Source organism: Mya arenaria, chromosome 6, assembly GCF_026914265.1.
Source record: "Mya arenaria isolate MELC-2E11 chromosome 6, ASM2691426v1".
Taxonomy (NCBI): domain Eukaryota; kingdom Metazoa; phylum Mollusca; class Bivalvia; order Myida; family Myidae; genus Mya; species Mya arenaria.
In genome coordinates, this window is record NC_069127.1 from 40,279,174 (window position 1) to 40,303,750 (window position 24,577).

At 34.6% G+C, this 24,577-nt stretch overlaps 1 protein-coding gene and 1 long non-coding RNA gene across 3 annotated transcripts in view; one reads left to right on the plus strand and one right to left on the minus strand.

The window, feature by feature from the left end:
• The window catches only part of LOC128238786 (uncharacterized), a 60,488-nt gene that overhangs the window by 13,192 nt on the left and 22,719 nt on the right, over nucleotides 1–24,577 (plus strand). Inside the window, exons 3-4 of one of the 2 annotated variants that reach the window (XM_052955037.1) lie at nucleotides 1,590–1,653; nucleotides 3,792–4,133. In XM_052955037.1, the coding sequence (XP_052810997.1) occupies nucleotides 1,590–1,653; nucleotides 3,792–4,133 (406 nt within the window). The remainder of the gene's footprint in view (nucleotides 1–1,589; nucleotides 1,654–3,791; nucleotides 4,134–24,577) is intronic. The other variant, XM_052955038.1, reaches the window with a different exon arrangement.
• On the minus strand, nucleotides 13,162–14,745 carry LOC128238788 (uncharacterized). Its single transcript, XR_008261772.1, has 3 exons — nucleotides 14,500–14,745; nucleotides 14,129–14,169; nucleotides 13,162–13,749 (listed from the first exon to the last, which is right to left on the minus strand). It is a non-coding gene; the product is annotated as an uncharacterized LOC128238788 (long non-coding RNA).

Genomic DNA, 24,577 nt, shown 5'->3' on the forward strand with positions numbered 1-24,577 from the left:
TCAAAGAAACTGAATGTGGCATTTGATGAAAAATTGGTGGAAAACGTTGCAATACTCCACCAACTGCCATGTTTGGGGTGGCATTTGGTGAAAAATTTGCCACCAACTGCCATGTGGCATTTGGTGGAAAATGTTCCAATACTCCACCAACTGCCACGTTTGGGTGGCATTTGGTGGAAAAAAATGGCATTTGGTGGAAAACATTTCAATAATCCACCAACTGCCACATATGGGTGGCATTTGGTGGAAAATGATGAAAAATTAGATCAAAGTTCCATTTTTTCTAATTTTCTTTGTTTTACACCAAGTGCCACCCATTCCAATACTCCACACCCCTAAAATGCCTATACAGTTAAGGACTCTTATCAGTAAGTTGGCTATTGACTGGGAGGTGTAATCTGACCACTTGCCTATGTGCTAAAGGGTTAACCAAGTTAGGTAACTGTATTTTGCAAATAAATGCCCTTTATTATTGGACTTCTGGTTAAAATTTTGCGTGTAACCACAATTCTGTAAATATCTCAAATACATAATGTATTGCATCAAAATCTTATTTTGCAGTGATCCCATGCATGTTTCGCCAAAACCTTTTAAAACCTTTATAACCGTTTAAGTCATGAAACATTAATTTTCAAACAGAAATATGAAAATCTGCGATCTGATCTTTTGTTCGCAATCCGTATTATCATTGGTTTGCAGATATTTACGCAAACATTTGCTCTTTCCAAGACAAAAAATAACAAAAAGTTGTAAAATCGGTATATCTGTGAGAGTGCAGCTTTAATCTTTAAAAAAAAAGTAGTAAACCATAAAAGCTGCTCTCTCACAGATTGCACGTTTTGACACCTTTTTTATTTTTTGTCTTGGAACTAGCCAATTTTTGCGAAAATCCATGGAAACCAGTTAAGTAAGACCCCTGACAAAAAATTAGAACGCAGATTTTTATATATCTAAGTTCAAAAATTGATTTTTTATGCATTTTTCTTAATCCGCTAGTAACGGTTTAGGGCATAATATATTCAGTTTCAGTGAAAATATGAAAATCTACGATCTGATTTTTTGTCAGCAATCTTATGTCATTGTCATTACATCATGGTTTGCAGATTTAAACGCAAAAATTTGCTCTTTCCAAGACAAAAAATAAAGTAATATAACTTATATAACTTGAATATAACTTATTTCGTATTAATTCGGGATTTTGCAATTACTTAGCACATGTGTTTGGTACAAAAGACGAGGTGTCAAATGCATGAGCCTAGGTCTATTATTATGGAATGCTGCATAGTATGCATGTTTGATAAATAAAAAGGGATGTGTAACGGGCATGACACATATGAATACTGCATACACATAGAATCTTTACAATCAGTGCTCACTCTGTGATATATATATCATATCGATCTTAACGCTGAAACATTAAGGCTTAGCAATTATCCTGTTTTTATTTATTTGGAATTATTGAGTGATGGTTTCAAACACTAATAGAAAAACGTTTTTGTAAATTTTGTTTGAATTAACCACTCATGTAACATTATTTAGCTGTTCTCTGAATCAACTGAAGTCCAAAGTTAAATTTTCTTTATTTCCAGGTGTTTGGGGTTATGTTTCTGGTTGTGTCTGGTCAGGCTGCTGGTGTAAAAGAGTTCCTTAATGGTAAGGAATGACTTTTAAATTGCTAAAAGAAATAAACAGCTGAGGTATTGTTTTATCAAGAGTCCTTGGAGTGGTTTCATACCAAGAAATGAATTTCATTGGTGCAGTGCTACTGTTGAAAACATATCAGACATGTATACAAATTCAGCTGTTTGGCTGTTGATGAAAAAGCCTATTGGTGTGAAAGCAGCAACATAAGATTGATTTAAGAACTAAAACATGTGACCACGATTTAAATAGTAATAAAAATATGTAGTTCAACTAAGTTCACATGTTAGCAATTCCAAATAACACCTCAACTTCTATTTCTTAAATGAACAGCCTTTCAGTAATTGTGATTCTTTTCTGATGAACACAACATTTCGGATTTGTTCAGAATTTTAAATTGTTGCATATTAATAGAAAATGAAAATTGTTTATTTTGTAAGTGTTTGTGTTGTGTCAGTATTGTGTCAGCAGGCAAAAAAAACTTTAATCAACATGTTGAAAAGAGTTAATTCCTGATTTGTTAAATATATTATTGTCATTAGCGTTTCATTTTTAGCTCGACTATTCGAAGAATAAGGAGAGCTATACTACTCACCCTGGCGTCGGCGTCGCGGTGGTGTTGGCGTCGGCGTTGGCGTCGCATCTTGATTAAGGTTTTGCATGTAAGCACCTTTAAGTCATTATCTCAGTAAATACATCAGTTATTGCATTGAAACTTTGGATATGTATTCCCAACTATCTAACATACTACATTAATGAAGTTAGATAACAATTATTTGAATATAATGCAAATAATAGGCCTTTATTATTTGACTTAGAAATTCTGGTTAAAGTTTTGCGTGTAAGCACACATAGTTTAATATCTCAGCAACTACTTGAGGTATTGCATTGATACTTGATACAATGGTACTCAACCATCCAACCTACTAAATAAACAAGTTAGATAACTCTAGTTTGCATTTAATGCAAATAATTGCCCTTTATTATTCGACTTAGAAATTCTGGTTAAGGTTTTGCGTGTTAGCACACATAGGTTAATATCTCAGCAACTACTTGAGGTATTGCATTGATACTTGATACAATGGTAGTCAACCATCCAACCTACTTAATTAACCAAGTAAGATAACTCTAGTTTGCATTTAATGCAAAATAATTGCCCTTTATTATTCGACTTAGAAATTCTGGTTAAGGTTTTGCATGTTACCACATTTAAGTCAATATCTCAGCAAATATATCATGTATTGCATTGAAACATTAGATATGTATTCCCAGATAACACTTTTTTGAATATAATGCAAATTATGGGCCTTTATTATTTGACTTAGAAATTCTGGTTAAGGTTTTGCATGTATGCACACATAGTTTAATATCTCAGCAATTACTTCATGGATTTCATTGATACTTTATACAATGGTACTCAACCATCTACTTAAATAACCAAGTAAGATAACTCCAGTTTGCAATAAATTAAAATAATGGCCCCTTTTTTATTCGACATAGAAATTCTGGTTAAGGTTTTGCATGTAACCACTTTTAAGTCAATACCTCAGTGTCATGTATTGCATTGAAAATTTACACACAGGCTCCCATCTATTTAACCTTCTTATTTAATCAAGGAAGATAACTCTATCTTTTATAATATATAATTTTTTGCCCCTTTATTATGCGACTTAGAAATTCTGGTTAAGGTCTTGCATGTTAGCACACATTGGATAATATCTCAGCAACTATTTGATGTATTGCATTGAGACTTTATACAATGGTATTCAACCACTCAACTTAATTAAATAACCAAGTTAGATAACTATATTTTGCAAATAATGGCCCTTTATTATTAGACTTAGAAATTCTCGTTAATATTTTGCATGGAACCACATTTATGTTTATATCTCAGCACACCATGTATTGCATTGAAATCTAATCTAACAGCGATCCACGCATGTTTCGCCAAAACTTTTCAATCCTTACATTGAAAAGCAGCGGAATAGTCGAGCGGGCTGTCTCTGTGACAGCTCTTGTTATGTTAAAATGTACCTTTATATGCATTTAAAATTTCCAGTGCGCTTGAAGGTTTTCACATACACTATGAATGACCTTGCAAAATGAAACTAGAGTACATTGTATCTACAGATCTGTTTATTTTTCTTCAGCAGAAAACCTATGCCTTGTCAGTGTGTGCAATGGTTGCAGTATGGTGGCCAAAGTGCTACGAAAGGACAAAAATGACATCATTAATGTTGAAGTTAACAGCGAAAATGTAGCCAGCTGCAGTCTTCTGCATAAAACACCAGAAATAAGTGGGGAAAAAAACAAAGAACTGTATGATATATACATCACGCCAAGTGGATGGTGTGTATTCACTATCTATAACTTCACTGGCACCATACTTGATGTGACTATCTCCTCTACTTCGGGATTGACAGAAGCCTTCATTGAAGGTAAATCCAAACCAGAATGCATGGGCCCTAAAAACCTGGAGTTTTCCCTGAGAGGTTTGTTACAATCTGTGTTCTTTGTTCTTGTATCTTCAAAATAAAGCTGATGGTTGCAGCTAGATTTTACAATTTTGCCCAACTGCAATTTTTTTGTTTAACCCTTTAGCGCATGTATACGAGATAGGCCGACATAGCTCATTACCAGATGTATACGCATTTGGCCAACCGTATCCATTACTGGATGTAAACGCATGGCCCGCATATTTCAATAGGGTCATTTCAATATTTCAATTTTTCATCTTTCTTTTTGTAAACAATATCCCGGATGTTTATAAAATTAAAGTTTAACCTTTTGTGTATTGATTTTCCCTTGAAAATATCGTCTGCTAAATTGAGAAGGTGTTTATACTCCCAATCGCAGGTGTGATATCCCATTGTGACGTAATAAGACCACAAGCTAAGTACTGTATGGAATTTCCCCCAAATTCATTGATGCGTAAATCATTAAATATATTACGTCAGTTCAGTTTACCATTAAAATCAATTGAGATTATATTTACTTAAAGGTAATATTTTGTTTACAAACAAAAGAAACAATTCGAGGGGTGAATGCGAAAAGGTTCTAAGTGACATTAAATAAAGAAGAATTTTCTGTGAAGCTTATATAATGTCCATCATAGTTTTGGCTGTAAAATAGGTCATGTGCAAGCGTTTTGTTTGATCTAGATCTTTTTATTCATACCGGAAAATCATTTATCGGCTTTCTTTTTTTGTAAACAATTTTATGAGGGGGTAATAAAGTTAAACAGACACCTTGGACTGGATCTCTCAGCTGGATGACACCGGATATTCCTGACATATTTCTGTGTATTAATACACAAGAACATAAATTGTCGGCTTTTTAATCCAGATGGGTCTTTTTTATGATAGGGGTAATAAAAATTAGATCGATCCCAGCATTTTAGATCGATCCCAGCATTTTATTACCCTTTGATTTAATGCAATTATGACATTTCAAAGAAATGTTACAAATCCATCTTGAAAATACATTCACAGATGAAATAAAATAATTTAATATTTCATCATTGACACCATTTATTAGATAATTTAATTATCTATAAAAAATGAATTCACATAAAAAAGATTTGGACAAAATTATTTGGAGTAACATTGATTTTAAGGTCATACTGCTGTATTCATTTTCTCATTTTCAAATATCCAGAAAAGTACCTATGCAGATAAGGACTGCTTATCAGTAAGATGGCTATTGACTGGGAGGTGTAATCTGGCCACTTGTCTATCTGCTAAAGGGTTAAATCACATTGAATTTCCTGGAACAGGTAAATTTGTCAAAATCCCTGGGGTCAGAGGTATTCTGGGCATCAAACATCCTTTTAAAAGAAATTTGGCCAGGTCCCAATATCACAAAAATGAGTTGAGACTGAGATGGAGATTTGACTACAGTAGTTTTGTGATATTATGACCCAGTAGTGATGAAACGATTATTAAGTACAATCGTCACTGACAATGCTATGTCGATGACAATCGATAGTGGTTGTTCAAAATTGATGTTGCTAAAGTTACTTCTGGTAACTGCGTATTTTTTGTTACGTGGTAAAAGTAGAGTAAATGTCAATTTTTCTTTCTGGTAAATTTTCGTTGAGTTCATTTTAACAAAGGCGGTCACTCTTACATAAATGCAGTGAATGTAAACAATTTTGCATAAAAACTTGCAAACTCTCCCAAAATTACAAATTGTTTTTAATTGTTTATATAAGTCATAAAACCTCAATAATCTGTCTCTATGGTGTATTGGGTCCGGTCCTACCTGCAAATACTGGAGATCCGGACTTGATGCATAATGTTTTTGAAACTTTTTTTGGAATCGTTTGTTATTACATGTAACAAATTTACTTTTTTGTGAAAGTTTTATGAAATTAAGATATTTTAATGAAATCTTCAATATTACAGGTTATTTGATAGATTAAACGAAACTTACCAAGGTGAAGTTTAATCTGAATTTTATCAACTGCAAACTCCTCGAGGGTTCACACAGGGATGACGTAGCTCATTAATTATGTAGAATCAGTCTTCAGAGCTTACTCCAAACTATCATGGGGCCCATGATGTTGTGAAATTATTGAAAAAGTGTTTACACTGGGATATGGGAGGGTGGGTGTGTGAACCCTCGAGGAGTTTGCAGTCGATAAAATCAAGATTATACTTCATCTTGGTAAGTTTCGTTTAATCTATCAATTTTATCTCCTGCATAACTCCTTGAGGGGTTCCCACAGAGATTTTAGAGCTGCTTATTCCATAATTTAGTAATTGTAAAATAATATAAAACATAATACCATGAAATTTATGTTTCTATATTCATATTAATATTGAACATTCATACAACATTGAATATCTGGGGTGAATTTCAAAGATTGTGTCTGGGACTTTCTCTCTCTGACTTTGATCTGGAAGCTGGAACATTTTAATCGCCAGTTGAATGATAAAATCCTATCCATATCTGAGAGTTGTATTCCCTCCTCTTCCGGTAAGCAGCCCAAACGTCAAACGGTCCCATGGTGGACGGACCATGATCCAACTCTGTACAGGGTAGAAAAAAGGCATTAAATAACTTAAAAAGAAACCCCTCACGTGACAATTTAATTTTATATAGGTCTTTGGAATCAGAAGTTAAGAGGGTGATTGTAAGGCTCAGTACTCAAAACTGGAAAGATTTCTGTGAACCAGCTAGATTAAATAAGTCAAATAGTAGGGATTTTTGGAACAAGGTTCACAGAATTAAAGGTCATTCTACCTGCCCTGTACCACTTCTTAAATATAGAGATAAAATTGCAAAAAATCCCCTTGAAAAAGCTCAATTTTTAATAACACATTACAAATCAATATCCAGTGATAGTAATCTTCCACCTGAAACTTTGGCCTTCCAAAAATGGTTCGAGAATGAAAAAGATATTTTAAACGAGCCAGGGACAACTCAACACCTCTAAATTTACCTTTCTCACTTAGTGAGCTAAGATCAGCCATTGGTAGCAGGAGGAAGTTCGCCACCGGAGCTGAAAGAATATCCTATCTTATGTTTGGGCACATGCTGGACGCAACCCTTCAGATCTGGTTGCATCTGTATAACATGGTCTGGCGGGGTGGGGTGGTTCCATCCGAGTGGAAAACAGCCCATGTTGTGCCTCTTCCAAAGCCTGAAAAAGACAAAAGTCACCCTAAGTCATATAGGCCCATAAGTCTAACCTCACATGCGGGCAAACTTCTTGAAATCATGGTAAAAAACAGACTTGAGCACGTGCTTGAAACAAATAAAATTCTCAACCGCTTTCAATCCGGGTTTCGGAAAGGACAGAGCACATTGGATCAGCTTGGTCGTCTACAACATGATGAAACATATGTCAAAAATAAAAGTCACTATGTCCAAGCTATTTATTTTTATGTTCAGGCTGCGTTTGATTTAACATGGCTTTTTGGAGTGCTCCAAAAGCTGCGGAAATATGGCATTACTGGTAACTGTTTTCACTAGCTTAATCAGGAAGATTATGGTCAGAGTTGGGGGAGAGATATCAGATCCCGCAGAACTATCATGAGGAACACCCCAGGGGTTTTTGATCACCCCTTTTCTCAATTATTATCAATGAATTCCCTGAAATAATAAAAAATTCAGGTATGGTTTTTAGCCAGTTTGCCGATGACTCAGGCACATGGCGAATGGGGTCCAATTTGAAAGACCTGAAAGTAAGAGCACAAAAAGGTCTGGACTCCATATGGAATTGGTCCATAGATTGGGGCTTCAAAATTTCAAAAACAAAAACTGTAGGTATGCAGCGTTTGGCAACAACCTTGGCAAACTGTGGACATATTTTTAGGAGGTCAAAAGATCATTTTTGAAAAAGTTGTATAGTTTTTAGGCCTTTATCTTGACCCACGTCTCTCGTTTGTACAACATTTTAAGATCATAAAAGAAAGATGCGAAAAGGACTTAAATCTAATGAGAATGTTATGTGGAACAGATTTTGGGTCAGACAAACACAGTCTACTGGTCATCTATAAGTCCTTAATATGTTCAAAAATAGACTATGGCACTCAAGTCCATGCAAATGCCTCGCCCAACAGTCTTAAGATCTTGAAAAAACATACAGAATAAAGCCCTTCGAATAGCTCTGAGAGCCCTTCCCTGTACCCCTGCATGCATGGTCGAGGAAGAGGCGGGTATACTTCCCTTGGCCCTGCGGAGGAGACAACTAATCATTAACTTATGGGCTAGGGTACAGTCCTGGAAAATAGGTAACCCTGTAAGTGTGACCTCTTTGGGACCGGCTTCTTCATCAAGGCGAAATATGACCAGGGTAACTATAGAGTGATGCCCTTTGGGGCTTACACCCAAAGCATTGTTGAGGAGGCCAGGCTCAAAGATGTAAGTGTAGCAGACCTGAGGCTGTCGAAGGTTCCTCCATGGACCCTTCAGGACCCTTCAGTTGACATTTCTATTTCTAAAAACCGAATGATATCAGACTCGTCAAAGCTGAAACTCTCTCTCATATGGACCAAAATTATGCTGAGCATCTTAAAACCCAGAATCTGGCATAGTTGCAGGTGCCTTTTATATTCCATCCAAAAATATCAAAAATATTAAAAGACTCAGCAAACATCTCTCTATATTTTCGGCTGAACTTTTGGCTATTAAAGATGCACTGGACTGGGTTATCAGTAACAAGCCCATACATACTGCTATCCTCTCAGACTTGCTATCATCATTGAAGTCTATACAAAATAGAGATAGCAGCTCCAGACCTGATTTGATAAAATACATTTTGGAACAGAATAATAAGTGTCTGGATAACAACTTAAAGGTTACCATGGTATGGGTCCAAGCCCATGTCGGCTTGAAGGGGAACGAAGTGGTTGATTGGCTGGCCAAGGATGGTCTCAGGCGTGTAGAAGAAAATGATCCGGTCCTTCTTGCACCCACAGAGGTCTATTTATTAGCCCGCCGGCACATCATAAATGAATGGCGGTCAGCGAGGACACCTAAAACATATGTAAATACATTTGATAGGGCCTCTGTGAGTCTCCACCCTCCAAATAAATATTCTGATTCTTTTACAATTGACAAATGCATAACAAGGCTGAAACTGGGCACATCACTTCTCCCGGGAAGTGCTGGGAAATACATACTCAAAAGAGATCCCAGCTGTGCTCGGTGTGGAGTGACCTGTGAGACCTGCCACATTCTGTTACACTGTGACACTTACAGGGGCCAGAGGGCAGAACTTAGGGCGGCCCTAAGGATTTCTGGTTTAGATTTTAAATTAGATTTAGACACTATTATATACTTTCATAACAATACTTCTAATTATTTTTTTAATGTCGCTGTTGTATAACAAAATAACCAAAAACAAAATCATCAATTAAAAAAATATTATAATAAAATCCAGGCAAACATACTGAGGTAAACCAGCACACATCTTTCATTGATAGGGGAGGTTTATGAAACTAGCTGGTAAGAAATCCGTAATTTTAAAAATTTCAAACTAGCTAGTTAATATTATGCCATGGATACTTTGTATCTAAAACTATATATGAAACATTTATTCTCATAGATTATTTTATTATTTAGACCTTTTCTTTATATAAATGTAGGCTGAGCCTAAGATGTTTGTAATTTTTTTATATTGTAGACTATAATTTTCTAGTCAAATTTCTATTTATGTATTTGAAGTGTTAGATTTTAATATATATGTGATTGATAGAATCTTAAGACATTATTTTAATATTGAATTTTAACCGTAGATTTTTAGCTCGACTATTCAAAGAATAGGTGGGCTATACTACTCGCCCCAGCGTCGGCGTCGGAGTTGGCGTCCGGTTAAAGTTTTAGGGCAAGTTGGGATTTTCACTTATAAGTCCAATACCCTACATTCAATTGACCACACAGTTGTTCAGGGCCATCGCATGATGAGGTTAGATAACTCCATATTATTCTTTACACAGATTATGGCCCCTGATTGACTATGGAACTTGGGTTAAAGTTTTAGGGCAAGTTGGAATATTTATTAATAACTTCTATATCCTTTGTTCAATTGACTTAATACTTCACACAGTTGTTCAGGACCATCCCACAATGATGTTACATAACTCCATATTATCCTAAATACAAGTTATGGCCCCTGATTGACTTAGGTTAAAGTTTTAGGGCAGGTTAAAGTTTTAGGGCAAGTTGGGATTTTCACTTAAAACTCCAATAGCATTCATTCAATTGACTTAATACTTCACACAGATGTTCAGAGCCATCACATAATGAGGCTAGATAACTCCATATTATCTTTTATACAAATTATGGCCCCTGATTGAGTATGGAACTTAGGTTAAATTTTTAGGGCAGGTTGGGATATTGTTTAATAACTTCTATACCCTTCATTCAATTGACTTCATACTTCACACAATTGTTCAGGACCATCACCCAATGAGGTTACATAACTCCATATCCTTAATACAAGTTATGGCCCCTGATTGACTTAGGTTAAAGTTTTAGGCAAGTAAAAGTTAAGGGCAAGTTGGGATTTTAATAAAAAAAACTTCTATACCATTCATTAAATGCACTTAAAAAAATTCAAAATTATTTACGACCATCTTACAACAAGAAACATAACTCCGTTTTAATCTTAAATACAAGTTATGGCCCTTGAATTTTTATTTTTAGCTCACCTGTCACTTTGTGACAAGGTGAGCTTTTGTGATCGCCTTTTGTCCGGCGTCCGGCGTGCGTCGTCCGTCAACAATTTACTTAAAAGACATCTCCTCCTTAACCACTGGGCCAATATTAATAAAACTTCATAGGGATGTTCCTTGGGTGGTCTTCTATCAACGTTGTTCAAAGAATTCAATTCCATGCAGAACTCTGGTTGCCATGGCAACCAAAAAGAAAAACTTTAAAAATCTTCTTCTCCCAAACCACAAGGCTTAGGTCGTTGATATATGGTAGGTAGGATCACCAAATGGTCCTTTACCAAGATTGTTCAAATTATGGCCCTTGGGTCAAAATTGGCCCCGCCCCGGGGGGTCATGGGTTTTCTCTATATGTTTATAGTGAAAACTTAAAAATTCTTCTTCTCTGAACTTACTTGGCCTAGAGCTTAGATATTTGGCATGATTCATCGTCTAGTGGACCTCTACAAAGTTTGTTCAAATTATGGCCCTGGGGTCAAAATTGGCCCCGCCCCGGGGGGTCATGGGTATTCTCCATATGTTTATAGTTAAAACTTCAAAAATCTTCTCCTTTGAACTTACTTGGACAAGAGCTTAGATATTTGGCATGATTCATCGTCTAGTGGACCTCTACAAAGATTGTTCAAATTATGGCCCTTGGGTCAAAATTGGCCCCGGCCCGGGGGGTCATGGGTATACTTGATATGTTTATAGTTAAAACTTCAAAAATCATCTCCTCTTAACTTACTTGGACTAGAGCTTAGATATTTGGCATGATTCATCATCTAGTGGACCTCTACAAAGAATGTTCAAATTATGGCCCTGGGGTCAAAATTGGCCCTTCCCTGGGGGGTCATGGGTTTTCTCTATATGTTTATAGTAAAAAAAATCAAAAATCTCCTCTGAACTTACGTTGCTTAGAGCTTAGATATTTGACATGATTCATCGTCTAGTGGACCTCTACCAAGATTGTTCAAATTATGGCCTTGGGGTCAAAATTGGCCCCGCCCGGGGGGTTAGGGTATTCTCTTTATGTTTATAGTTAAAACTTCAAAAATCTTCTCCTCTGAACTTACTTGGACTAGAGCTTAGATATTTGGCATGATTCATCGTCTAGTGGACCTCTACAAAGATTGTTCAAATTATGGCCTTTGGGTCAAAATTGGCCCCGCCCCCTTGGGGGGTCATGGGTTTTCTCTATATGTTTATATTGAAAACTTCAAAAATCATCTCCTCTGAACTTACGTGGCTTAGAGCTTAGATAGCAATAACAACCTAAAAAATTAATTTCATATAATATAGTAAAGTGATATATTATTTTAAAGGTTACATCATTACAAACTCAAATATGCACATTTTTTTTAAATCCATCAATTTTTGACAGAATTATGGCCATTTTAATTTTACATTTTTATCAATTTTTCTGCCAAAATAGGTCAAATTCAAAACTTCGGAATTTAAATGGAATAAATAATGTAAAACAACACATTTTGTTTATTTTCTATCAATTTAATACACATTCCTAAATATCAGAGCTTACACAATGTTTTAAGCAATTTATTTCACGTTAAAAGAATGATGAAAAAATGTCTAGTTTTAAGAAATTTTAAAAAATGCCATATATTTTGAAGAATCAGCTAGCAATAAGGTAAAAGTCAAGGAACATTTACATTCTTCCATTCACTGCTTGACTGTTGCATTTTACAATTAATAGTATAATAAATATGAAGTTGAAAGGCAAACAAAAAATTAGTTGCCATGGTAACCATTCAAAAAAATACAAAAAAATGCTAAGAAACTGCTTTTTGTTTAAAAGGAGAATTATGTATATCTTGCATTGATTTGCCTGACAATTGTAAAAAAGGTGAACTTTAACCCATCTAGCAATTCTAAATATTTTAATATAAGTATGAGATTGTCAGCAATTATTTAAGGTTAAATTATAATTGTAATTGTATACAAAGTATGACCAAATGAATAAAAAATAACAGAAATATTTCACTGACTGAAGCGGACATGTTAGGTTTTTAGACAACAATTACAATTTCCTAAGAAAACTAGACTCTTGTTACCATGGCAACTGTTTAAATTGACACACTTATTCAATATCAATGCATACACATGTATAACAAACCTATACTTTGACTGTTAACACTTTAACTACTTACTTAATAATTCACTTATGGAAAATATTTAGTACTAATAACAAGATAGTAACCGTGTATTTAATAGCTGAAAACGCAAAAATATTAAATGATTGGTGAATGCTTAAATATTTACTGTGATCTACTATGATCTTAAATGGTAGAAATTCTGTGTTTTATGCGCATTTCCTTCAAGTTAAAATTATAAGGTATCCTTCATTAGAACCATTGTTTTCGACATTTATTCATCTTTTTTGGAATAATAAAACAACAGTATTAATTGTGGTAAATCTAATGTGGGAGTAAGAGTGCATCTTTAAAAGAACTGACTTTTTTAAATTGACATGGAAACTATAAACAGGAATAATACCACTAACTGTTTAGAAACTAACAAAATGAAAATATTTCTTTTTCAAACCAAATTTAAAATTCTTTCTGGTTAATTATTGGATTCAAAATGTGCATAGATTTGGAATCAAAATGTCCATGCATGTATTTGTAACCAGTCATTACATGTGAAGTTTTACACATAAAAAGACAACATTTTATACGGAAACATTTTCACTCTATAATCACTCAAAAAATGAAGGAACTGTTCATGCTGTACTGGGGTATTTGGAAGTGCAGACACTTCTTATTGCAAGAAAATTAATCCTCTTGGCGCTACACTGTAATCTTGGATATTGCAGGAATTGAGAGAGAATCTGTGAGACACTTCATGGTATGACTGTTGCATGATAGAACCAAAGTCAAATACTGTCAAATTACACCAAGCTGATTTTTTCTCAGAAACCATCATGAGCCTGAAAATAAAACAAAGGAATGTGTTGATTTCAATACACATGTACACAAAATAAACTACATGCATTCAGTTTATATGGCAACATACATATACAGATGTATACATACAGTTTAAAAAGGTTTTATCACAATTCATTAAGGGAATACATTACATTAATTACCAGATATTATCTTTATAAAGTTGACATAAATACAGAGAGAAGTAAGGAATTTCTTATTTAAAACTTAATACTATTCAACCTTTTTTGTTCATTTTTTGTACATAGCAAATTACTTTTTCTTTATAATAATTTATTTTTCCTTTCCAAATTATTCCTCAAAAAGGTCTACATTATATATTTAATAGAGCAAAAAAATACAATTTGACAAAAAAGTACATACAATTAGGTTACTTAATCTGCATCAGTCAGGTGAGAGTGAAACTGAAAGTAAAAAGAAACATATTGAAGATAATTATGTATTATTCAGAGAGGGACAACTATGTATATAAAAAATTATATGTAATGAGGTTTGATGTCTATACACAGTTTGGTATTTATCAGAATCAATTTAAGAATCAATTCAACTTAACAGCTTAGAAAAATGTCAAAAGCATTTATTTTACAAATAATAAAATGTGCCATCATACAAAATGTCACAGTTTATAAAGAGTTCTCAATAACTTACAAAAAGGTATAATTCCAAAGAAAATTAAGCAAATGGCATGTTCATGAGATATTCTCTGGTAAATATGCATCATAGTTCTAAGTTACCTCAGTTCTGCAATCCTTTCCATCATTCTGAGTGGGTGAATTTGAGTGGCATGAATGTATTCTATGGCTTTAAATCTCACTGAAAGGGAAAAAAGACCAATAAATGACAAAACTGACCATCCAGGAGTTGGCAGACTTACTAATGTGTAAAAATACTCATAATATTTAGTCAAAAAGTAAGAACAGCCATTTATGGAAAGTGAAGTTTAAAATCATTTTAAATGAATAATCACAACATTGAGTTGAAAATTATTGACAGCAATTGAAATCCTATCATAACAGGTATTCCAATAAATTTGAAGACTAATAATGTTTAAAAAGTTGAATATTTTTTACAGAGAGTGATTTTATAATCCAAGTGACTATACAGAACATAAAAAAATCCTGAAATTTTCACCTTAAAACATTGATATGTTGAAATTTGAAACTTTCCCATCATTATTTAAGTATAAGTTACTTAGTGAGTATGTATGATCTATAAACAATTAAAATTGGTAGGCATCCAATTCACTGTTTAGAATTTTAAAAAATGCTTACTTTCTTAGTTTCAATTGTGAAATGCCTATACTGTATATAAGCCAGCCTGCATTTTTCTTATTAACCAATAAAACACTAAATGGAAACTTGGCGTTGTAATTTGATAAATTGATTTTTGGTTGTCGAGCTTATTAAATATGAATTTGACGGGCAATGTCATTGGCAGAAACATGCGCATTAACAATAACAAATTTTAGCTTGACATATTTTTAATTAATAATTTAGAATGGCTTTAATAAAAAATAACCGCCAATTTTCCATTAGTTTATTTTCTTGTTTTAAAACCGAACGTGATCAGATCCCTTAAGAACCCGGTCTGTTGATTTCATTAAAACCAATCACACTATCCAAAATAAAAACAATTGCAAAAGTCTTATTTATTTAAATTATAAAACATTTGACCAATTGTCTTGCAAAAGAATTGGCAACCCCTAATAAATAGCATTCTAAATATAAACAAAAACAATGATATGCACAACCTACCTCAATGTTTACTCAAAATAAATTACTATTTTCAGAGGTGGGCATTTAAAGTAAACAAAAATTACTTCCTGATTAATTCGGATACTCTCAGCTTTTAAGGTTGCATGCCTTATGAGTCATCAAATTGTTCCTTTTTTGGCCACTCTCAGAAACGATGTGTTTATAAATAGCCCTTGCGGAAAAATGCGACAGATTACTGAATGAAATGGATAGTATCACTGTGTCGTTAAATGAATGAATTTTCAGAAAATCGATGATGCATTATTGTTCTCTTTCGATTTGGACCTGTAATTCAGCATGTTTTATCCCTTGTTTTTTTGTCAAAATAAAAGCAGAAACACTACATAATAATTCATAAAAGTTATACTCACCGATGCATGAGACGTCAATGTATCCTTGTAAAGTCATTGACAATCAAAACAAATCTTCAAACATCCGGGCAAAACGTCCCAATCCCGGCAGAAAAACGACATATTACAAAAAATGCTTGTGAAACTTTTTGCTCGTTTTATTTTGTTTCACATAATTAGATAAAACCCGTACTACAGTTGATAGATAATTTATTCATGATTATTTTGGTACCATTTTCGGCAGTAAGTATAAATGTTTGCAGGAGTAATATCCATTGGAGTGAGGATCGAGTGGTATTAGCTTTGTGCAGAATAGGGAAGTGTAAAATACGACGTCACGTTGTGATTGCTAGCTTAGATATTTGGCATGATTCATCGTCTAGTGGACCTCTACAAAGTTTGTTCAAATTATGGCCCTGGGGTCAAAATTGGCCACAAAAACCTTAACTACTTTGAACCATCCAGATTTCTTATCAAACCAATGTGCAATATATGACAGGTGAGCGATTCAGGGCCATTTGGCCCTCTTGTTTTTATTTTTTTATTTTTTTTATTTCCTTTGAAAGGCATATTTGTATATTCTTAACCACATTTTCATAATGGGAAATCGAGTTATTTGAATTTTTTTTTTTTTTTTTTTTTTAAATTTCCTTTGAAAGGCATATTTGTATATTCTTAACCACATTTTCATAATGGGAAATCAAGTTATTTGAATGGCTTGCGTCATTGTTTGGGTGGGCTGGTGGGAGGGCAGCATCAAAGTCACCTTATGTATCAAATAATTTTAGTTAGGTTTGACATAAAGACTTGGTATTATTACATTGTTATTGTATTCTAAGTCAAAGCGGCGTAGTCGAGCTGTCTTACGACAGGTCTTGTTACTTATTGTGTAGGATTTAACATGTATATATAGTCCATAGCACCCACGCTACGATCAACGAAGCATAAAAATGTTTTAAAATCTGTAGAATTATTGTAAAACGTAGCGTGCTCGCCGAATGGGTATAACCCGATGGCGAGGGTAAATAAGCCCCCCCCCCCCCACCCCCACAACAACCCCCACACCCCTCTGTAAGACTGACACTTACTAAGCTTATGTTTCTTAAGAATCTGATTAGAAAGGCTTTTGTGTTTCAATTAAGAATTAGACACAAGATGTGGAATTTGTACCATTTTCAAAAATATAAAAAGGTACTAAAAATAAGTGAGTATTGAAATTAATTAATAGTCACTCAAATAAAATTGCTATATTTGGACTCTACATTTCAAGACAAGTAATTTGATAATAAATATGACAATATTGCATAAACATTTAGCAAAAATAGACTTTGATGATAATGAAATTATGATCCTTATGCAAGATTACCCAATAAGTTAATTTATTTTGCTTAAAAATAAATTTTATTATTTTCGCGAGATTGAATTTAAGGTCTGTTGTTCCATTGCTAAGCAATCGGAACACTATCGGCCTCTATCGGTCAAGTCAATGCAGACTGGTTTTCGATATTTGACACTAGTTTAAAGTGCACTTTTGAATTAAATTAAACCGGTCTATTAACAGGGAATCTTTCTTTGCTAGCGAATTCTCGTGCGGAGAGGACAGAAATTAAAAAGCTCTTGAATAAATAGGAAAATAAAGAAGTTTAGTACTTTAATATCTGACACTCGCGGCTTAATACGCCTGTTACAACAATGCCGGGTAGAGGACACCCTAAAGGGAGGAAAAGGAAGGTGGCGGAAGCAGCAGAAGTAAGGGAAGAGGAACAGCCACTTGCACGGCGGCTAAGGCAACCGCCTCGTGTCAATTTGGAAGCACAACTCCCACAGGCGCCACAGATACCCTTGCCAGACGCGGAGCTGGGAAACAACAATGAGCGTAATGTAATTGACTTCCATGATATCATTACTAGGTCATATTTTGCCCCCTTTAACCACAGAAACTGTGGTTCCTACGGGTAATAGGCAAAGTCCTTCAGATACTGGGTGTGGCTTGGCGGGGTCTGGCCAAGGTGGAGAGTTCCAAATGGGTGCAAATTTTGATGGAAGCATGGACATGTATAGGTTAGCGAACGATGATCTTTCATCACATGTACCACGCAATTGAAGCAACAAATAATGAGGGGAGAATACATAAATTTGGCTATCTTGTTAAAAGCGGCGATTGAATTGAACGATATGTGTAACAGTTCCACACTGTCAATATCACTAGATGGCTCCCTTGAAGCCAAACCAAAACAGTGCAAGGAAAAGGTACAATCCGTCGAAAAGTGGACTGATGCATTTTTGATTTACATGTCCATCTATCTGGCATTGCAACCCCATAAAACAAACGAAATGTTACAATATATGTACAATGTTAGAGAGGGTGCTTCACGCCAAGGTGGCTTTCCATGGTGCTCATAATAATATTATGATGAGCAGTTCAGGCTACGCCAGGCCATAACTCCGTCACCATGGTCCAAAATTAATAATGATCTGTGGTGGCGTTGTATGATTGTTCGTGACACGCCCCAGGGAACTCGAACGGTCCCGGTAAACCATAGCCAAACACGATCGTCTACAAGTTTTGCGTGCATTGATTTTAATAAAGGGAATTGCTCATGGGCCATGTGTAAATTTAACCATGTTTGTTCACGGTGTGGTGCAAGGCATGTTGAGATTAATTGCAGTCATTCCCCGCCAAACCCGAATGCAAATGTAACCCCTGCAATTTTTTCTCGAAATAATCAGGCCGCACGGGGGCCTATGGGTTACTCAACGTAAATATTTCACACGAGGATCGGGTTTTTCCGCCCGGATAGAGTACATCTCGGCTGCCTGATGGATTGGAATTTTTTATTGACGCTTTAAGGGATTCGATAATGCATTACGTATAATTTCATAAACATATTTTTGGGGGGGAAATTGCTTAACAATTCTGTGGCGGGGAAAAAAAAATCGCAAGCCGAGAGCTGGCTAGGCTGTCATCCATTTCAATTTAAAAATGCATACATATATAATTTATGATATAGATGTATTTGGGCTTGTTCAGACCTTTTACCCTGGTCGAGCACCTGGGTGCTAGTTATCACTGGGTATGGGAATCAACAAGAGGGATAATACATGTGAAATTGGGAATTATAAACTAAAATCAATTAATTAGGATGAATATAGATATAACTAATGTTTATTATCCCTTTGCTGGAATAACAAGTTCTTAAAGAGTCTGTTGCATGTCTGTTGCTCAAGGCCGGGAACGTCCTAGTACTTGGCGTCCCGGTGGTTGCGTTGTTGCGTTGCATTGCGATGCGTTGCCATGATATTGCGGAGATATATTGCGGATGTTGCATTGGCGGTTGGCAATTGTGGGTTGCGTTGCGTTGCATTGCTAGGAGATTACGGGTATATTGCGGGTTTTGCAGTTGCTTTTGGTAAGGAGCATTTGCACGTAGACCGTAGTTGCTGGGTTGTCACATTTTGCCAAACAGTCTATTCCAGCACGGGCATATCATAGGACACTATAGTATTTATAGAGTACACTTTGAATATACATTTAATATAATGGCTCAGTCTAGCCTCTCTCGGCTTGCGTGGTTATTTTCCATTCGGACTTCCAGGTGTGTGTCACTAATGACCTATCATGGAGTCTGTTCATTTTCACGGCCATATTTTGCCAATCCTTTTATTTTTGTTTGTTAAGCTGTTATACGTTTATAATATTTATTATGCAGAAGTAAAACTTAGGAAATGTCAATGTTGTTTATTTGGTTTCTATTCAACAAACTGGTAAAATAATGAGTAATATTAAATAATGGAAAAGAAGGATCATAATAGTTCCCCTGGAGTCCCTAAACTTTGGGCCCCAAAGTTGCTATAAATCCTTCTACATAAGATTACCAATAATGAGTAATATTAAATAATGGAAAAGAAGGATCATAATAGTTCCCCTGGAGTCCCTAAACTTTGGGCCCCAAAGTTGCTATAAATCCTTCTGCATAAGATTACCAATAATGAGTAATATTAAATAATGAAAAAGAAGGATCATAATATTTTACACCAGTATCGCATTTTGTACTGATATATGTTTCTGACCAATTGGTTTATTGTAAAATCTGGCAAAAATTGTGGCATTACTCCATCCTGCCGTCTTTATAATAGTATTTAAAGTGACACCTTTGTATTTAGCTGCGCTTGTTGAAGCTACCCAAACACTGTGGTTTGTATTGATCACCGACCTTTGCCTTAATTAACACTGTTTTAATCCATTGAGACACTGTGTCCCTTGTGGGTGCCCTATAGGGTTTTTCAGTAAGTTTCATATTTCTTTTGAAACACTTTTATTGTACAAAGTTTGCTATCTTTTGGATAAGGTTCTAATTCAATTGGTTCTAAAAAAAATCCTAGTTTTGTTTGTTTCAACTTCTGATTGATGCAGATCATAAATTTTCCCATCTCCAAAATAAATACCTTGTAAATTCACCAAATGAAGTGTTTGCCACCTTTGTGATGTCAATAACAGAAAAAGCATACATAGTTTACATGACAAAGCTAATAGAGTCAGACTTTCTGGTAGTTGCCTCAAGTAATTGAGCACTGTTTTAACATCCCAGATCTGTACATATTTGGAAAAAGATGGTTTCAATTGAAAAAAGCCTTTCAATAATTTGTAAATTAAAAGAGAGTTACTGAAATCTCCTCCTCAAATACTTAGTAATTGGTTTACTGCTGATCGTGCTGTACCTAATGAATCATAGCCCAATTTAGCTTTAAACAGTCCTGTCAAAAATGATACAAATTGAGCTTCTGTTTGATTAAAAGGTTTAATGTGTGAATCTTTTGTAAATTTCAACCATCATTTAATGTATGTGCTATATGTCTTCTGTCTTGATTTACGCCATGAAGCCATTATGACTTCTACTGAATCATTTGAAAATCCTTGTTTCCGTAATGCTTCCCTAATATAGGAAAAGCTCCCATCCTCATTTGCTTCAACGGATGGCATATCTCTGGTTTGTGTAAAACAGTAGAATTCTCTGTGGGGATGGTAGTTGAATCCAATCTTGATTCAGTAGGCTCATAAGGCGTCTGCTTTGGCTTGAGGAGGGGAAACTGGGAGAACAACGCGACAACTTCATCTTCACTGTCCAAAATGTGTTGCTGTCGAGGATGTTTTGGTTCTGGCGAACTTGTGGCTTCCGTTGAGTTTCGTTTTAAACTTTCAACCGATTGTTGCAATTCTAATTCTTTGAATTGCAGCGTCTGACTCTCAAACGCCCTTATTGACGCTGAAAAAGAATCCAGAGTATATTCCCTTTTCTGGAAAAACCTGCTAAATTTCTGGATTTGTTTTGCTTCATGTTGGGAAAAACCCGTTGACGTTTGCGCATCATTCTGTGCAGGAGTGTGCGTGGTCACATGATTGTTCACGTCATCACTGGAAATCTTGTCACGTTACCCCGTATCCATCCTTATCTGTAAGGAAGTCTGTAATATATTTATATATATATAATATTTTCATTAACGCTCAAAATTCATTACGGTGCTCTTCAAGCTGAACTGAGAGAAATTCATCACGTTATTGTTTTTCAGACAATGATGAGCTTACAATCCCAAAATGCAAGAAATTACGACTTTAAAATGCATTCATGCGTTGTATATAACATTTTCTAAAATAGATCGGATTTGACATTCAGCCCGGAATCTTTCTGGCTTTAAAACAATATTTTTGGCCGATAAAATATTGCATGTCATTCAGACAGTTGTTTTGTCCTTCAGATGTATGTTCTTGTCATAATTTCGGATAGGTCATTCAGACTACCGAATTTGCCTCCAGGATAGGCGATATGGGTCTTGCCCACAACAAAGGAATTCACAAAAACCTGTTAAATATCTCCTCTTACATGAGTGAATAATATTTTCTCTATACCAACATCTACTATGCACTGTCACGAATCGACAACTTTGCAATAAGTTTAAAAATTTCTGTCCTCATGAAATCATGAATTCATGACAAATTATTGTCTGAATGACAAGAAAAATTTATGCTCTAAATTACCGACTGTTGTCTACATTAACTGATAAGCCTCGTTCTGATTCTACATAATTAAGTCATCTCTGTGGGAACCCCTCGAGGAGTTATGCAGGAGATAAAATGAATGTTAAGCTGGTTAACAAATATTTAATATGCTTTTGCATGGATTAAATGCTAAGATAACTAATACTTCAGATGCGGTGTGCATCATTTGTAATTGGTAAGTACATAATGTACGTGTTTTTTTGTTATGTTTTTTCGTTAAGTTATTAAAGACAAAAAGGTTATGGATATTAACTTACTGTTGCAAAAGGCATGCTTATAGCATCACACGTACTATATACCATTATATACCATTATATACCAGGTTATACCATTTAAAAGATCATGATTATACTATGTATGAAGAATGTGTTCCTTACTGATATTATGAACTTTCGATTATTGTCCGATAGTAAATCGAAATACTTGGTCGGATTTTATTTGATTATCGATAGCAAATGGAGTCCAATTTTCAAACACTATTTCCAATGGCTTTAGGCAACCTGCACTGTTTTCCAACTGCAAGCAAATCTATGAATAGAAAATGGTGGAACATCTTTAATTGGCTGAAATTTTCGCTGTTTGCCCTCAGAATCAGGGCAATTGACCTAGAGTGTTATATGCATATCATCATCCTCTGGTGTAAGGGAAGGCAGAAGGGTGCACATGCTGATCTCCATGAAGACAGAAGGATGCTATCAAAAAGGACAGCACCCGTCAATAACCCTAGGCTAAAGCCCAATCTTAGTTTTTAGCTCCTCTGTATTTCTTAAGAAACACAGTTGAGGTAATGTGATGACCTTTGTTCTGTTGGCGGCTGTGTGTGCAATTTTTTAACCTTCGGCCATATGGGTTACTAAATGGTACACAAGTCTTGTTGTCTGACAGTCTTTTGGTACTGTGCATGTGAAACAGTGCCCATACTTAGTTTTGATTTGATTATTTTTAAGTGAATGGCCATTCTTTGACATTCTTTTACATTGCATTTAGTTAAAGGCAGGTGTTAAAAAAGTTGTTTTGTCATTGGGAATTATTTAATGTTCCATTTCTTAAGAAATTTACGTGCTAATATTTTTTGTTATCCCCCCCCCCCTTTGAAGAAGAGGGGGTATTTTGCTTTGCACATGTCAGTCGGTCTGTCCGTTCGTTTGTCGGTAGACTAAATCTAGTCCGTGTCATAAATGGACAATTCCTGGACCTATGGTCATTATACTTGACATGAAGGTTGGGCTTGACCAGTAGATGACCCCTTTTTATTTTATATTATTTTTCTCATTTATTTTCACATAGAGTAGCAATAACACATTATCTTCATCTTTATATAATAAAACCTTCTATGCATTCTCACATACACACACGCACACACACACACGACAGTGATGTCCCCTACACTGAGATATTCATACAAGAAAAACTACAATAGAGATTTAATATTTGTTAATATTTGTTAAATAATTAAACAAATCCATACATTACAAAAATAAAAAAAAAATAAAGAAAATGAATCGTTATGGCTATTTGTGTCTTTTACTGATTATGTTAGTTTCAGTATTTCCCACTTTTTATTGTGGGCTTTGTATTTATCGTTTTTTAAAGCAATTTGCTCTTCTATTTTAATTCTTAATTTAAGATACATCATATATGCATTAAAGGATAGATGTCTATTATTACACTTGGTTGAGTTTATATAAAATTTCATTAAAATAATAAGGCAATTGCAAATATTACTGTATTTGTTTTTACATACTATTCCCAATAAAGCCTCACGTTTATTGATTACGATATTAATTGTTGTTGAGGCAATAAAATTATTTAATTTGTTCCACAACTGTTGTGTTTCATAGCACTCCCAATATAGATGTTCTATGGATTCGACACCTGAATGGCAAAATGAGCATAATGTACAATCGACAAGTTTGTACTTAAAAAGTAATGTATTTGTTGGTTTTATTCTCAAAAGGAACTTGTAATAAAAACTACTAAGGTGGTGTCTATATTGTTGATTTGTATATATTACTATAGATATGTTTCCATTCCATATGTTCATTTTCGCTTGCTAAGGTTTCTGTCCATTTTAGTTCTGAAGTTGGTGTTAATGTTGTTTGAAGTAATATTAAGTAAAGAAAATTGTTTGATTGCTTTGATTGTACAACTTTTTCTTTGAATGATGTGTTGTTAGTGTGGCTAATTCCATCTTTAGTAAGCTGTATTCTCGTTTCTATCGGGATTGATTTAATTAATGAGGGTTTGGTATCTTATGAAATCGGAGCTTTGTATGCCGTATAAATATTCAATTTGATTAAAATTGTAAAATGTATTCGTTCTATAATCAAAAATGTGCTCAAAGTACTTTATGCCTTTTTCATACCATTTTTTATAGAATATAGTGTTTCCTATATTACGCACATTTTTGTTATTCCAGATCACTGTTTTGGCAATTTTTATTTTATTAGAGTCGTATATTTGTTTTTTGTTCCATGATTGGATTCAAAAATGTGCCGTTTTCTGACACTTTATTAATAAAACACTTATCAATTTCACTTTCAAATATAAGATTATTTCCATTCATTTTCATATTTTTGTGAAAAAAATAATTTCCATTGACTTTTATTAGTGTCATCCAGGTATCTTTTAACCCAAACAGCTTTTTATTTAA